General features: G+C 36.9%; 4 protein-coding genes across 5 annotated transcripts in view; all 4 read right to left on the bottom strand.

Moving 5' to 3' along the window:
• LOC147495775 (uncharacterized) overlaps nucleotides 1-2,281 on the bottom strand; it is a 71,391-nt gene extending 69,110 nt beyond the window's left edge. The window contains exons 1-2 of the mRNA XM_086568472.1: nucleotides 1,748-2,281; nucleotides 1,066-1,485 (exon numbers count right to left, since the gene is read on the bottom strand). Of these exons, the coding sequence (XP_086424598.1) occupies nucleotides 1,066-1,318 (253 nt within the window). The 5' untranslated portion in view covers nucleotides 1,319-1,485; nucleotides 1,748-2,281. The remainder of the gene's footprint in view (nucleotides 1-1,065; nucleotides 1,486-1,747) is intronic.
• LOC147495774 (disease resistance protein At4g27190-like) lies at nucleotides 1,962-4,103 on the bottom strand. Its single transcript, XM_086568471.1, has 2 exons — nucleotides 2,459-4,103; nucleotides 1,962-2,320 (listed from the first exon to the last, which is right to left on the bottom strand). Exons 1-2 carry the CDS (start codon nucleotides 4,101-4,103, stop codon nucleotides 1,962-1,964), a joined length of 2,004 nt encoding a protein of 667 aa, XP_086424597.1.
• A 2,350-nt stretch (nucleotides 4,104-6,453) lies between these two features.
• Nucleotides 6,454-11,116, bottom strand: LOC147495773 (uncharacterized). The gene is made up of 5 exons (XM_086564421.1): nucleotides 10,876-11,116; nucleotides 7,564-9,993; nucleotides 7,396-7,486; nucleotides 7,117-7,300; nucleotides 6,454-7,032 (listed from the first exon to the last, which is right to left on the bottom strand). The coding sequence occupies exons 2-5, from the start codon at nucleotides 7,815-7,817 to the stop codon at nucleotides 6,602-6,604; spliced, it is 960 nt and encodes a 319-aa protein (XP_086420547.1). The 5' UTR covers nucleotides 7,818-9,993; nucleotides 10,876-11,116; the 3' UTR covers nucleotides 6,454-6,601.
• Nucleotides 11,117-11,842: 726 nt separating this feature from the next.
• Nucleotides 11,843-15,384, bottom strand: LOC147495772 (tubulin beta-7 chain-like). Of its 2 annotated transcripts, none has more exons than XR_015197710.1 (3): nucleotides 13,406-15,384; nucleotides 13,143-13,231; nucleotides 11,843-12,592 (listed from the first exon to the last, which is right to left on the bottom strand). XR_015197710.1 is itself a non-coding variant. In XM_086564502.1 (3 exons), the coding sequence occupies exons 1-3, from the start codon at nucleotides 13,495-13,497 to the stop codon at nucleotides 12,060-12,062; spliced, it is 714 nt and encodes a 237-aa protein (XP_086420628.1). In that variant the 5' UTR covers nucleotides 13,498-15,373; the 3' UTR covers nucleotides 11,843-12,059. The 2 variants fall into 2 exon arrangements, 1 of the variants encoding a protein (XP_086420628.1); XM_086564502.1 differs by having other exon boundaries at nucleotides 13,406-15,373.
• Nucleotides 15,385-15,459: the final 75 nt, after the last annotated feature.

Below are 15,459 nucleotides of genomic sequence, written 5' to 3'. Positions count from 1 at the left end.
ATTTTGTACCTGTCAAACACATTAAAGTAGAATCAGTGCTTGAGTCAAGAGCAACAATACTCGAAGATTCTTGAATTGGGCTTTAGTTTGAAATGTCTGAGGGGAAAATATGTCGGTGACCTATATTCAATCATGCCAATATAAATAAAGAACCTAAGCCTATGCTTGAGAAGAAATTATATAACATTTATCGAAAAAAAAAGAGAAGAAATTATATAACATTTATCGAAAAAAAAAGAGAAGAAATTATATAACAGTTCAGAAGAACTCCAATACCAAGTATGTAAAGGACAACTATCATGGTATATGTGAGATTTTTTCTTCAGGAAAATGAAATAAATCAAATTAAACACGCTTCAACAGATCCCATTAACTGGAGGGGACTATATTGGTAGGACCAATCAGTGCCTAACACCAACTTTCAACCTTGGCCCTATTTGTGAGTCAATGGTAATGTAATCACTGGATACTATTCAGGATTAGGGAACTACTACAATGAGATTTTTCGGACTATGTTCACATGTAATACGAGGAATTATCATTGTATAGTGTAAAAGTGCAAACATATGATTGCATATCAAACCAATAGTTTGACTAGTTTGTTATCATACTGCCAACTCACCAAATTCCTGACATATGAACAAACCAGGAATCTCCATATACATTCAAATCCATGAATAATTATAACCTTACTGCAAAAGAAGTCACGGCACTTACGAACTAAGCTAACTTTAACTCTTAAAGCTCATAGAAAATATGCGGAGTATGGAGTTTGGAGTTGTTATTACACAAGGAAATTTCAGTCAGTTCTAGAACATAAATGAATACTTACGAAACTTCGAATTTCCAATGGTTATATCAAAATTGGAAAAAAATGAAAAGGATAAAGGCCAACTGAAACGAAAACAAGACTAGAATTTCTGATTCTCCACTAAAAATCAATATAAATTCGAATTTGAACAACAACATCAGCATGGCCTATTATCTATCAAATTATTTCAAATTTGTTAAAAAGACAAAGTTTTAGATCCAAAGCTTGAAACTACGGATGAACATGATACATACCTTGATCGAAAACCCGATTATCTAAGCAGAAAGGAAAACTGGTTTCGATATCTAACATTTGATTCCTTCGTAGCACTTGGAGACCTTTCTTTTCCACAAGCACTTTGTAACTTGAAATCGAATAAGAGCTCTTTTCAATCCGATCAGAAAACGAGACGAAATCAATCATTCCTTTCTCGAAAAGGCGTGCTAAGGGCGTGGGTAATCCCACTCGAAAGTGAATCCCACCACTCAAACACATCTTCTTGTTCATACATTAAGTTGTTGCGTTTCTCGTCCAGTTTGACTGTTGAACAAATCACATTGCCGACTAACACACGTAGACACCATTGATTGACAGGAACAAATAATTGAGAGTATAGAAGTCGTTCTGAGTTTTACCATCACCAAAAGAAGTTCCAATACTATCGGTGACGAGTCCTGCAATCGAAAAACTCTAGAAATCAGTTCAACTGAAAAACAAAACAACCAAATTCAAAATTCCAATCAATTGAAACCAAAACAAGACTAGAATTTCTGAATCTCCATGAAAAATCAAACAAAATTCAATTTATCGTGGATAAATTGAACAACAAATTATTTAAAAATCTTTAAAAACGGCAACAAATCAAAGAAAATCATAAAAAGAAATAAAGTTTCTGATGAAAAGCTTGAAACTACGGATGAACATGATGACACACACCTTGATCGAAAGGGTTTTCAGTGTAGAAGCTGATTATCAAAGCAGAAAGGAAAACCGATTGAAGCCAAAAAACGAAGATTTTCGAGAAAAAGATCATTTCAATCCCACGTTTGAATCTTGGAAAGAATACAAGCCTTTACTTACTGATCATCTTCTTCCTTCTTTTTCAACTTCTTCTTTGTCATCATCATCATTATCACCACCATCATCATCATCATGGATAATCTTTAAAGAGATGTTCAGGACGTGGATAATCTCCCCACTCGAGTGAATCCCACCACTCTCTGCTTCCAAGGATTGATTTGAGAGAAGGTGGGGCTGACTGATGTTCTCGGTTGAACAGAGGGAGCCTTTTCAATTCAGGACAATTGAGTACCCAAACTGTTTCAAGAGAGTCACAAACCATCACGCCCTTCCAAATGCTCTTCAGTTTCGGTAGATCCCAGAAGTGCAATGTCTTCAACCTTGGGAGTGCGACAGTTTCACATGCTTCTTCTTCTTCTACAATTAGTTCCTCCAATTCCGCACAATCCCACACTCGATCTCTTCGTGTATTGAAAGTGTTGTAATAACCTAGTTGAAATAAAAAAGCGGGTCGGTTTGACCGTTAATATAAACAAACTGCCAAGAGTTCTTTGTACATGAATAGTGACTCCAATTGCTCTTGGTTTTGGTAATTCTTCCAATGTCGATGATATAACCCTCGAGTACTTTGAATGGCACCACTCTCATCTCCATCCGCTACCACTAGCTCCTCCAATTGTGAGCAATTCTTCACACTAATCTCTTCAAGGTTAAGAAGCATTTGAAGCAACCTAGGCGAGAATAAAACTTTGATATTATCACAACTCCAGATATCTAACATCTTCAAACAAGGAAAAGCTCCGTGTGCGATACCCATGTTCTCGACCCGTTGTAGAAAGGGCAACTCTGATAACCTTGCGATTTCATTGAAATGTTCAACTTTTAGATATTGAATGCTTTTCGGAAGTTGGAGGGCATTGCAAGGAATACCCTTTGAGTTGGACAAACATAGACTTCTCTCCGGTAGCTGACTTCTGGGATATCTGCCGCTTTCCATGTAAATAAAATACTTTTTTAACTTTTCAAAGTTTGTAAATTCACCATAGGAAATAAAGTCCGACAGCTCGTGAAATTTGATTTCAAGATTCTCCAAGTGTGTCAAGCTTGAGAGTTCCCGCACGAAATCTCCCCCTCTTTCTCGCGCATACACATATTCCGGTTCTATTCTTTCCAATTGTAACTCCTGAAGTAAAGAAAACTTGGATATCAATCCTGAAGGGATCATTTCTTTCAATTTAGAATTGCCGCTGAAATCAAGGCTTCTGAGGTTGGCCAACATTTCCATCCCATGAGGCAGTTCTTTTATGGCCGAACATGTGAGCTTCAACACTCTCAGTGACTGAAGCTTGGATAGAGAAGGCACTCTAACTAAGTACTCACAATAAATTAAGAGTAAACCACGAAGATTCACCAAATCAGAAAGTGAATCTGGTAATGACTCAATACTAGTCCCAGATAAATCGAGAACCGTCAGACTCTTCATGTGCATAAAGAAATCACTTGCAACGTGTTTCAGTCTTGGATACCAAGACTTCTGAGCAAGGATCAATGTCAAGAGTTTTGGGCATTTGGGAGTAATTGAAATATTTTCTATTTCACTTCCCATAAACGAAACCCTCTCAAGATCTTCCGACCAATCATCTTTATGCGGTATTTCTGTTGATGAAAGCCTAGTTCTGACCATGAATTTAGGTTTTGATTTCGTGATGTAAAGAGCCATATCCCTAATCAAATCATGCATTTTAATACGGTCCCTATCAACTTCAAAATGAAGAGGACCTTCTAAAGAAACTTCTTCTAGCATGCAACAACCCTTTAGTTTATTCAGTATAACACGGCCACGACGCATTTCATCTTCTTTGCTGGATCCCTTGACTAACCCTTCCATAACCCAATACTCAATCAACTTACTAGTGTCGATTTCATGATCTTCAGGATACAATGCACAATATAAGAAACACTTCTGGTGGTTTTCCCTCAATTGATCGTAGCTGAATTTTAGACGCTGAATGACTTTATCCTCCATGGCCATGTTCAAACTTGTAGATTCTTGCAGATCTGATAATGCAACTCGCCACTCATCAACATCTTTTCTTCTCAAAGATCGACCAATTGTGATGATTGCAAGGGGCAAACCACAACATTCTGCAACAATTGCTTTTGCAATCTCTTTCACTTCCGGAACAAGCTCCTCATCAACATTTGCCATGAACAGTTCCCATGCTTCGTCCTCATAAAGCTGATCAACTTTCACATCTTTCTGGCACAACATCGCTTCGCACACTTCCCTTGACCTGGTAGTCAATACTATCTTGCACCCATTATCTTTTTGTAGGTTCGGGAACTCCAAGATCTTTTAAATCAAATGCCTCCCACATGTCATCTAGGATAAGCACAAACTTTCCCTTTCTACTCTAAATGCATTTAGCAACATTGACGACCGTGATAGCTTCATCTTGTTGAAGAAAGATCCAATGCGACTCTCTTTGCAATCTGATTTTGAAGTTTTTGAACATCAACATCTTTGGATCTGATGACCCACAAAACATTTTCAAAACGAATACATTGTTGCACGAGCTGGTTCTTGATTGTCTTCATAATGGTGGTTTTCCCGCCACCCATGCCAGTAGACACCAATTTTCTCAAACTCATCACCTACTATACATTCACAAACCATCTTGAGGATCTTATCAGCAGCACTACCAATCAGTCGTGTAGTCGGCATCTCCATTCCCCAACACGTTAAAGACTCTTCTGAGAAATGACTAGCCTTATTTAAGAGATCATCCATCACTTCAATGCATTTCAAAATTTTTTTTTGCAACTTCAGTCGTGAACAACAATTAGGCGTACAAAGAAATCCAGCAGGGCATATTTTTGCGACGTTGGCTTCTCTGTCCACATCATCTGCCATATATATAATAGTGTCGGCATTATCCCACCAATTTTGTGCGTCTTGTATGCGCATCTTTCCATGTCTCTTTGCAATTTGCAGAATTTCTTTCACCTTGTTTACTCTGGCAATCAGTTCTCCTTTTTTGTTTCTCAGTGTCTGAGTTTGTTCACTCAGACTTTTAACACCCAACGACTGATTAAGCGCATGAGTCAGTACGCTTTGAACATCTGCAAGAACTTCCATACCTGTCATTACAACACATTGGTTGTTAATTAAAGTGATGAGACACGATAGAGCTACTCCAGTAGGATATATGTAAAATACATAACATTAAGTAAATAGAGAATATGTATAATCTCACTTGTGTGGGCAGTTGATTGTTCTCTGAACCTCTAATAACAAGAACCAAAGGAAAACGTTCAAGTACGAACTGGATATCTGCACATTTAAAATCATGTAAAGGTGGAGAATTAGCAGCTAAAAATACAAATCAGTTTTAAGAGATAGTCATCATTGGACTTTATCAGTAGAATTGGTTAGCTCAGATTTCAAATAAGTGATGGATCAAGAGTTTAAGTTTGCAAAACAAACCATGAATGACGATTAAAAAACAAGAGTAATAATCAAGTGTATAATAGCAACTAACAAGGAAGAAGAAAATTTGTAATAAACTGACCTTATATATAATATAATTGATCGAGTGATGTTAAGCTGAGTACTAGTCCAAGATCGACAAAGAAGTTATGGAAAACTCTCTCTGCTGGTTGTGATGAAATGAAAAAAACCAACAACTCTGTTTCTTCCTACAGGCAATAAAGAGAGAATGTGTGAACCACAAATATATTATCAGGTCTCCACTTTTCTTTCAAGTCTTCTTCCTTTGCGCGTGGTGGTGGGACTGGGACTGGGACTGGGACTGGGACTCCCATTATTGAATGCTATGTTTGATACTTGGGGTTTTTAGGTTTTGCCCCCTAATATTTAGCTATAATTAGGTTTTGGCCCTTTTTTTTTCATTTATTAGGGTTTGGCCCCTTTTCTCCAAACAAACCAGAGCCAGAACCATAACCGGTCGGTTTAAATAGATAATTTTCTTAAACCCATTTTTGCCCCTGCACAAGCTTCTCACGTGACTTTTAAAGTTGTAGAGATTAAAAGGTAATGTGGCATACCCTTGGTAAATGTTCCATTAAATAAAAACTTTAACATAAGTACGTTATTGGACACACATAAAATAATTGTAACACTGCTAGTGGGTATGTGCGCCATTCATTAATATTGCTAAGGGATGCTTGATACTTGGGGCATAGAATAAAAATCTTTTGAAGTCTCTTGTAAATAGGATTATTCTGTAACACATTAGAATAAGTTGTTATGTTATCTACTTTTACCATACATGTAATGTTATGGTTCTTGTGCCAAAAGGTCACTTTGGCTTCTTCTAAAGCAGTGATCAACGGTGTCGACCCTAGAAATAAAATCAAGACTAGTTCAGATATAAAGAGAAGTCATGATGTAAAGTTGTGCAGGCAACCTAGCAATATCAATGGATTAGACTCTGTACAGACAGTAGAATGTAAAAAAGAAAGCTCTCAAGTTTTAGGATCTGGCATCTCCAATTCGATGGGTTGTATTTACACTGCTAACTCTAGGTCCAACGAATCCCGAAGTAAACAAGAGACAAGCCTCCCGCTCTCTTCGCAGGAGGACCATCTCGCACAGTTGATTGCTTTGATAAACATGTCCAGTCATCAAAATATAGTCTAAAAACAACAAGACATAGCAACTGACAGTCGGCATGTCAATGTATTTGCAAAAAAAAAATCTAACAACACATAAAAAACAAAAAATATATAGCATCACTCAAATTCACCTCACTGGGTTTGGGTGAGTGGATCATAATATGGTGGCTGGGTTATACCACTTGGTGCTGATGGTATTTCTGGTGCAGAAATATTAAACCAATCAACACCGACACCACTAACACTTCCTCCTCCTCCTCTGTTACCAGTTGCAGTCCTTCCCCTGGTACTGTTTCCTCTACCTCCCCTGTTACCATTTTCTCTGCCTCTCCTTCCTCCTCTCCATGTACCTCTTAAAGGTGGTGGTGCAGGAATGACCAAAGGGACCCTTGGTTGTTTACTTGTCTCCCCCATGCTCACATTTGCACCAGATTGCTGACTAGTCTCCCCCACGATCATATCTACACCAGATTGCTGACTTGTCTCTCCACCCGACATCCTTCCTTTTTTTGTCCTTCTAGGTGCCGCACCATGTTGCTCTCCTTGGCAATCTTCACTAATACCTAATACACAATACAAGTCAAAACAACATAATTCATTCAACACTAATCCCCACCAAAATAGAAACACAATTCATAATTTTTTACCTGTCCTCTTTGGCTTTGGTGGCATGTTATCCTTGCAAGTCCTACTATTGTGTCCTACAACTCCACATTTGCTGCATTTTTTCCTTGGACCCTTGGCTTGAGGTTCATCTTCAGCTCTTATCCTCTGCTTCTTGGGTCTACCAGCTTTTGACTCAAATGGAGGAGGAAATACCATCTTATCAGGCTACACCAACAAAATAGATATTTAACAATACATTAGTTACAATATAACAGTAAGTATTTAACGCAAGTATTTAACATAAATATTTAGCAACTTACAACTTTCCAGTCTTCTACATTCTCAATGGGCATCACATATCCAGCATATGTCTTTTTAAATGAATCAATGGAGAAAAAAGGACTAGTGTACCTATAAACCAAGTATTGAGTCATAAAATAATTGAAAAATAAAATTATCAATATTTAAGAAAGTTTTACAAAACTTACTGGATCCATTTATCTCTTCTCTTTCTAATGACAACAACTGCATGTACACAGGGGATGCCTGTAATTTGCCACTTACAACAGCTGCAAGTCATCTTCAACAAGTCCACATTCCACTTCTTACCAGACTTGGTCATCACAAATGAGATGTGCTCAGCTACACCTGACACTTCATATTTGTTGTATTTTTTCTCAAATGTTTTGATGATAGCGTAAAACCCTAGTAACCAACCCACTATAGCAACCCTCACTGTCATCTCATGAGCCAATCTCCTTCTCTCATGCAATGAGTGAAGTCAACATAAGATTATATTTGTCAACAAAACGGAACCAAAGGCATGTCCCTCAAATCCAAGATCCAACTGTTAAAGGACTCATTGAAATTGTTGCTCACATGCTCACATTTTGAGCTCAAGTCAAAGTAAGATCTTGCCCATGCCTTTAACCATCGTAGTCTTATCCAACCAAGCTTTAGCTTCCTTGTTATCTTCCTCAATCACTTTCATGAACCTTTCATGCCCGATCTTCTTGAATGCCTTCGATGCGACCCATGCGAAACTTTCCAAGTGTTCACCCTTAAATATCTTTTTGAAATTTTTATACATGTGTTTAAAACAAAACCTATGATAGGAATAAGGAAATACTTCATACACAGATTTGAGTAAGCCCTTTTGCCTATCTGAGATGAAGGTGAGTGATTTAGTATGTTTGTCAAAGTGAGGCTTCAACAATTTAAGAAAAGAATACCATGTGTCCTCATTCTCACCCCTACAAATGTATATTGCCGTGGGAAACAAACCATTCATGGCATCTAAGGCCCGTGACTTAAAACACATCCACCATATTTACCTTTTCGGAAAAGCTCCATCAAGACCTATAATAGGTGCAGAACCATCCGACCAAACGGATAAAGAAGCTTCAAAAGCCACAAAGAACCCCCAGTAAACTCATGAGTATCTTTCTCCTCAGAACATCTAACAAGACTACACGGATTTGAAGTCAAAATTTGTCTCATCAACTCGGGGAGCCAACATGTAACCATCCTCATAGTTACCATGAATACTCTCTTTGCATCTTATTTTTTGCTCCCCATGCGGTAAAATAACTAATTTTAACTCCATAGTTCCTCATTATCCAAGCGTTGATGTCTCTAGGCTTGAAGTGTGGATGATCTCTAAGAGTTTCTTCCATTATCTCAGGCAACCCATGGAGATTTTGCTGTTTCACCTTATCATTTTTGTCGCCTTCACAAGTATGCTCACCCTTGAAATGCCTTAACCTCATAGTGTGTTGGGTTCACGCTACTTGCAAATATGTTCCAAGAGCACCCCTCAATCGCACACTTCAATCTAAGTCGCCTTTCTCATTCTTAACTTGCTTATAGCTGAATTTGTTTGCAACCGCCAATGACTTGAAATATGTTCTAGCTACTTTAATAGTGGGCCACTCCATGCCTACATACATAGGGTGCACTTTTGGAACCTCGTTCAATATGAACCTTTTCATGTTCTTCATCTGCATATAGATTAGAAGTCTTAGTGACAAACTCTAAATGCTCATTTTCCTTTTCATATTCTTGTTCATCTACCAATCCTTCCACACCTTCATCCTCACTTTCACTATCCGGGTTCAAAGTCACTTTCTTGAGGAAGAGTGTTGACTCACATACCCTTTATCCTCAACTACTGGATGGACCAAACAAGTTAAAATCAGTTCCCAAATCCAAATCATCTTCTATATCCACATCTACATCATCATTTTCAAGAAAAATATCTTCCCAAGAAGAATATCATCACTAAGAATATCTTCAACATCACTCTCGATGTTTATTGTCACTTCTTCTTCACAATAACCACCAAGTCCTAACTTTCCATACACAGGATCTTTCAATTTCCAATCACACCTGAAATTTTCAGACTCCTCACAAACATCTCTTTCACCAACATCACTATTTTTGCCAACCGGTGAGAGAGGGAGTGGTGAAGTAACATGTGTTAAATTGGGGGTGGTGTGATTTGATGGATTTACTCTTGGAGATTGTCTAGGTGTTAATTGCTTGTTAGTTGAAACAGGAGTGGTGTAAATTGATGGAGACGTGGGAATTGCAAGCAAAGAGATAAATATATGATATTTACCATCCCTCTCTATCTTAATGGTATCCCACATTTTCAGGACATCAACATCATTGCAAATTGTACACAAATACCCTCCAAAAATGTATTTGACAGCAGAAATACCAACATCAGCCCCTAAAACCTCATGAAAATATGCAATGAGGTCCATATAACATAACTTATCCCCATCTAATTCAGTATGAAACTGGTAACCCCTTTGTAGTCCGGATATTTCACTCTACCGGATATCATTTTTCCCCAAAACCCATCGTAGTGTATCACATACACTTTCTCACCTCTTAAAGGGTTCGCCATGACACTGGAAATATATAAATATTATGCATTAAAAATCATATAACAACATAAATATTAGACATTAAATAATGGTGTGACATGACAAAAATAATTCATGGTCAGGTAAGACAACAACATAGAATAGACATTTTGAAGTTAAATTAAAGACATATGGCCAATAGGATATAAGCAAAAAATTATATTCATATTAATTAACACAAAAAACAGCAAGGAAATATCTTTATCTTCCTTGCAAAATTCCAAAGATTTTCGAATATTGAAGAGTGAAATCGTGAACATTTTTCATGCTATATACCATGATCAGGTAAAATAAAAAATAAAACATTCAGTAAGAAGAATAAGGAGGGAAAAAATGGCAAGAATTACAAGATGTATTGTGCTCATGGAAATCTGAGATTAACAGCATAACATCAATAATACTTTGCAAGTGGGTGTGTGTTTGAGTTACAACTAGATATAAAAGATCATAAACCTAATGAACCACACATTTCTCTAACTATTATATAATTACTTATATATACACGTTATCTACAAGCATGACAAGAAAACCAAACCTGAACAAACTTCCTCTTAGACTATGTGATATAGATTCTGCATAAACTTGTGAAATTAAACCACATTGCGTATATTTTTTACAGGTATCCCAAAAGTTAGACATGCGGATCTTACAAACAGAAAATAATAGTTTGCCTTGGACCAGTTGAGGGAGGCAAGTAAGTTTTCGGGTTTGACATTCGAAAGTTTCAAAATATTGATGACTGGATTTGAACAAGGGTTTCAAAATACAAAAATTAGAAATGAATGTTTTTAGAGAACCGAACTCCATTACAACAGAAAATTAGAAGCACTCCATTAAAGCAACATTTTTTAAGTTGAACAAACTTACCTCATAGCAATTCTTCACAATATCGCACTTTTGCCGCGCTATCACCAAGTCCACACGAACAACCAAACAAACCCAGGAAAAAGAGCCTAACGGTTCCTCTCAACCTTAACTCTCAAATGAACAACTAACACACCTAAATAATCAAGCCTTAAATCTTAAGTGGGGCAGCCCTAACTCTCAATCGCTCAAATGAGAGCAAAACCAAATGAGGACGAAAGATATTACAGTTCTTTGCTTTTCTAAGTTATCTAAAAATGCTGTCCGTTGATTTAATTATCAACTTTAGATTAAAACACGTGTCTCTAAATCACAATTTTTGTAAACCCACGTGAGATTCGCGTGAAGGGCATATTGGCCAATATGAAAATATATGAGCCCAAACAGTTTCGGTTTTGGTTTGTTTGGAGAAAAGGGGTCAAACCCTAATAAATGAAAAAAAAGGGGCCAAAACCTAATTATGGCTAAATATTAGGGGGCAAAACCTAAAAACCCCTTGATACTTTTGTAAGATGCATGCACCTGGACTGTTGTTGACTTGCTTCCTACGTAACTTCATTTGAATTTTTGATCATCCGATTTTCTGTTTTTGCCGACATAAAAAATGCAAATTTCATTACACTTCCCTTTCAGCTACTTCTTTATCAGGAGAATATAAGCTACCCCCAAGGTTGATTAGTTTTTCGGTTTCTTCCATTTTGCAAAATATTTGACTTAGCTGTGATTGTTATTTGCATTTTGTTAGTTAAAATAGTTAAGAGAACTTTGTTTTCTGATCATGTTGAACAATTTATTCCCAGGGGATGCCAAATCTTGTGGAAGGGAGTGTAATTAATAGCGAGGGTAGGATTCAAGGTGGGATAGCGATAGCTAGAACCAATTTATACACTCTTTGATTCCTTTTGCCTCACAACTTTGCCCAGAAAATCTAGTTGTCTCACAATTTATACCTGAAAACAAGCCAAAAGAGTGAAAATAACTAAATAAGCCACTTATAGTTTTATACTGAAAGGCACAGTTGATACATGAAATTCATAATATATGAAATTTCTATTTCTCACTCCTGAGTATAAATAACTAAATAAGTACAGCCACAAGACAAATACATGAAAAACTTCAGCTCATCAACCTTATTTATAATCAAGCACAATTGGAATTTGAGCACAATTTTTTCATGCTCACCCAGTTTAGTTTTCTTCCGCATCGTCTTCATAATCTACTTCTTCTTCAACAATCGCATCTTGATATTGTTGATACTCTGAGACAAGATCATTCATGTTACATTCAGCCTCAGTAAATTCCATCTCATTCATTCCTTCGCCAGTGTACCAATGCAAGAAGACCTTCCTACGAAACATAACTGTAAATTGCTCTGAAACTCTGCGAAACATCTCCTGGATTGAAGTAGAATTTCCCATGAAAATCGATGATGTTGAAAATCCAGTAGGTGGAATATCGCATACGCTTGACTTGACATTATTTGGAATCCACTCAACAAAATATGACGAGTTCTTGTTCTGTACATTGATCATTTGCTCATCAACTTCCTTTGTACTCATTTTGCCACGGAACATAACCGATGCAGTGAGGTATCTGTGATGACGTGGGTCAGCAGCACACATCAAGATCTGGAACAGAGAGAATGACAAGACATCTCCGCTAGATTTGAGTTGATCAGACAAATCTGTGTAAACATCCTCCAGAAGATCCTTATAACAAACTGAGTAGACATTGTAACTTAGTTAGAAGGGTGTTACTGATCTGACAATTATTAAGTACAAAGTTAAAGGTCCCTCGACGTTCTAGAGGGATTAAACTCAGATCATTTTCAAGGTGTCTCCTAAAAGACAAGATACCAGGTCAAGTACCCTAGTAGCATTGAAAAGTTTTGCAGCAAAAAGGTGAAAACTCAAAGATTGTTGTAGTACATCATTTAGTAGTAATAGTACCCAATAATATGTTCATCTAAATCAAAGTATTCATGTCTCATGATATCTGAAAGTTTTTTCCCATATGCAAAGCAATCCCATGCTTGACACATCGTGGGCTAAATAAAATAAGCAAGCAAAAGTATTCAACAAATCATTCACAAACTTTTTTAGGATACACAAAGTCAAACCCAATCAGTCAAATAACACATGAACGAGCTTAAGAATAATGGGGGTTCAGCTATACCAATTTTGTTCTGAACTCCATTGTCTAACTTTAAAATAAGGTAGTGAATACATCAAACAATAAATCTTGACTTGTATAAGAGCGTGTGGCCTCACCTTCATAATAAATATTCGGTTGGTTAAATGAGGACCTAAGGATTAAAGGGTTCTGCAAGCATAATGACTCCGTCACATCCTTCTGAACCCTGCATGCAGAAGAGCAATCAGGGCATTCAGACAGTGCCTGTGCCTCTATCCCATATATATATATATATATATATATATATATATATATATATATATGGGTTGGATAGAGGTATATATATATATATATAAGAAATCAAGAGAATACAGGCAAGTACATGAAATATGGTCTTTACCTCAGTGAATTGGTGGAGACAGCTATCCACAAGATGAAGATCCTTGCCTTTGGATACTGCTTCATGCCACACAAAGACCCATGAGAACCCATTAGCTCTCCACTCGAAGCTTGGGCAATTTTCTTCAATCAAACAGCCACACTAACATTCATATTTTGTCTTAATGGCTGGACTTTTCTGGACGATGGCATATTGAGATCAAAATCCTTGTTCAACACAGTTAGCGTAATTTGTTTGGCTTCATTCGGCATACCAGCCTTTAAAAGACAAGACCTTAAAGAATTCACAGTGATATCATCTGGGGCACATCCACTAGTTAACATTTTATTGAAAATGCTAACAGCTTCTAACATTCTTCCTTTCATGCAGTGCCCAATTATCAAAATCGTATAAGTCAATTTATCAGGGTTGCATCTGTTTTCCTCCATTTCGTCATAATCACATTAGCCTCATCCACATTGCCAGCCTTGCAGAACCCATCAATCACTGGGTTGTACATAAACGCCTGAGGTAACGATGACTTTCAACTTCAACTGCCTCAAAAATCATGAGCTTCACTTAGCCTATTCTCCTTGCAAAAGAATTAATGAGAATCGCAAATGTGTAATGCAGCGTTTGGTGAAACTTTTCGCTTGCCCATATCATGCCACAATTTCATAGCCTCATCCACTTTGCCAGTCCGACAGAAACCATCAATCAAGGAACTTAAAGTAACAACATCAGGATGATATCCCATTACCAGCATTCTATCATAAACGCCACCGCTGAACCCATATCACCAGTCTTACCGAAACCATCAATAAGGACATTGTAAGTGAACAAATTTGGTCTAATTCCTAAATCGATCATTTCATCATAAACAGCAGACGATCATCCATCCTACCCAACTTGCAATATCCGGATATAACAGATGTATAGGTAACAACATCAGGTGAAAGACCATTTTGCAACTGCATTTCCTTCAATACCTGGCGCCCTCTATCTATTTCCTTAGCCCGAAAAAGTCCGTTGATAATAGTATTATAGGTAACAACATCAGGAGAACAATGAAAACTCTCCATATCCTTAAAAAACTCGAATGCCCTACCTACATCTCCTATTCTGCAAAGACCTCTAATAACAATATTAAAACTGCAAGTATCAGGACAAAACCCAAACCTCAAATGCTGCTCACGAAAAAAACTAACAGCCTCGTCCACTCGATTCCTTTTAACCAATATATTCAACAAACAATTATACGTAAACGAACTCACTCTCATTTTACTATTATAAGCTTGAACAAAAACCCTCTTCGCAATATCAAATTTCCCATTCTCTCCACACGACGATACCAAGAAATCTAATATCGAACTCTCAGCAAAATGCCCATCGAAAATCACTTTCAAAGCAGCATCATGTAGCCCAACATGACATAAATTTCTCACCAATAAATTATACGTATTACCCGAATGCTTAAACCCTTGTTCCTCGAATCTCATTCGACTATATTCAAAATACTTTAAACTCAATATAGGATCATTCAATCTCTTAATAACTTCAAATGCAATCAAAGGGCTCCTCAAACTAGTCTCAAAATAACCCAAACATGAAAAATCAACCGCCCCTTTCACTTTCTGACTACAACGGAAAACAATAACACTACAAATAACTTTAATAAACCAAGCTTCAGCTTCAAAATTTACCTTATTATGACAATCTGTAAAAGCATTAAAGTGAATATTTCGATGAACAACCTTAGTTAAGGAAATGGGCATAAAGATTTGAGTCATTTGGAATGCAAGACAGCATTAATGTCTTTGCATTTGATTCTTCTTGTTTTTTTTTCTTCATTTAAAAAATGAAAGAGTTGGTATTTGAGGGGAAGTATGGAAATGGATAAAAAATGTATCTTTAATGAATTTCATCATCAATTAATGGATTAAAAAGAAGGCTCTGCGTTTTTTTTTGTTGTTTGAAGAGATGAGTTGAGAGTGAATGGTTTTAGGGTATGTGTTTGAAAGAATCAAAGAGTAAAATATCGGTTAAATATCGGAATATCGAGTAATGTAATATTC

This window comes from Coptis chinensis, chromosome 6, assembly GCF_015680905.1.
Source record: "Coptis chinensis isolate HL-2020 chromosome 6, ASM1568090v1, whole genome shotgun sequence".
Taxonomy (NCBI): Eukaryota; Viridiplantae; Streptophyta; class Magnoliopsida; order Ranunculales; family Ranunculaceae; genus Coptis; species Coptis chinensis.
Note: the sequence above shows the minus strand (reverse complement) of the source record. Positions and strands in the feature narration are given on the sequence as shown.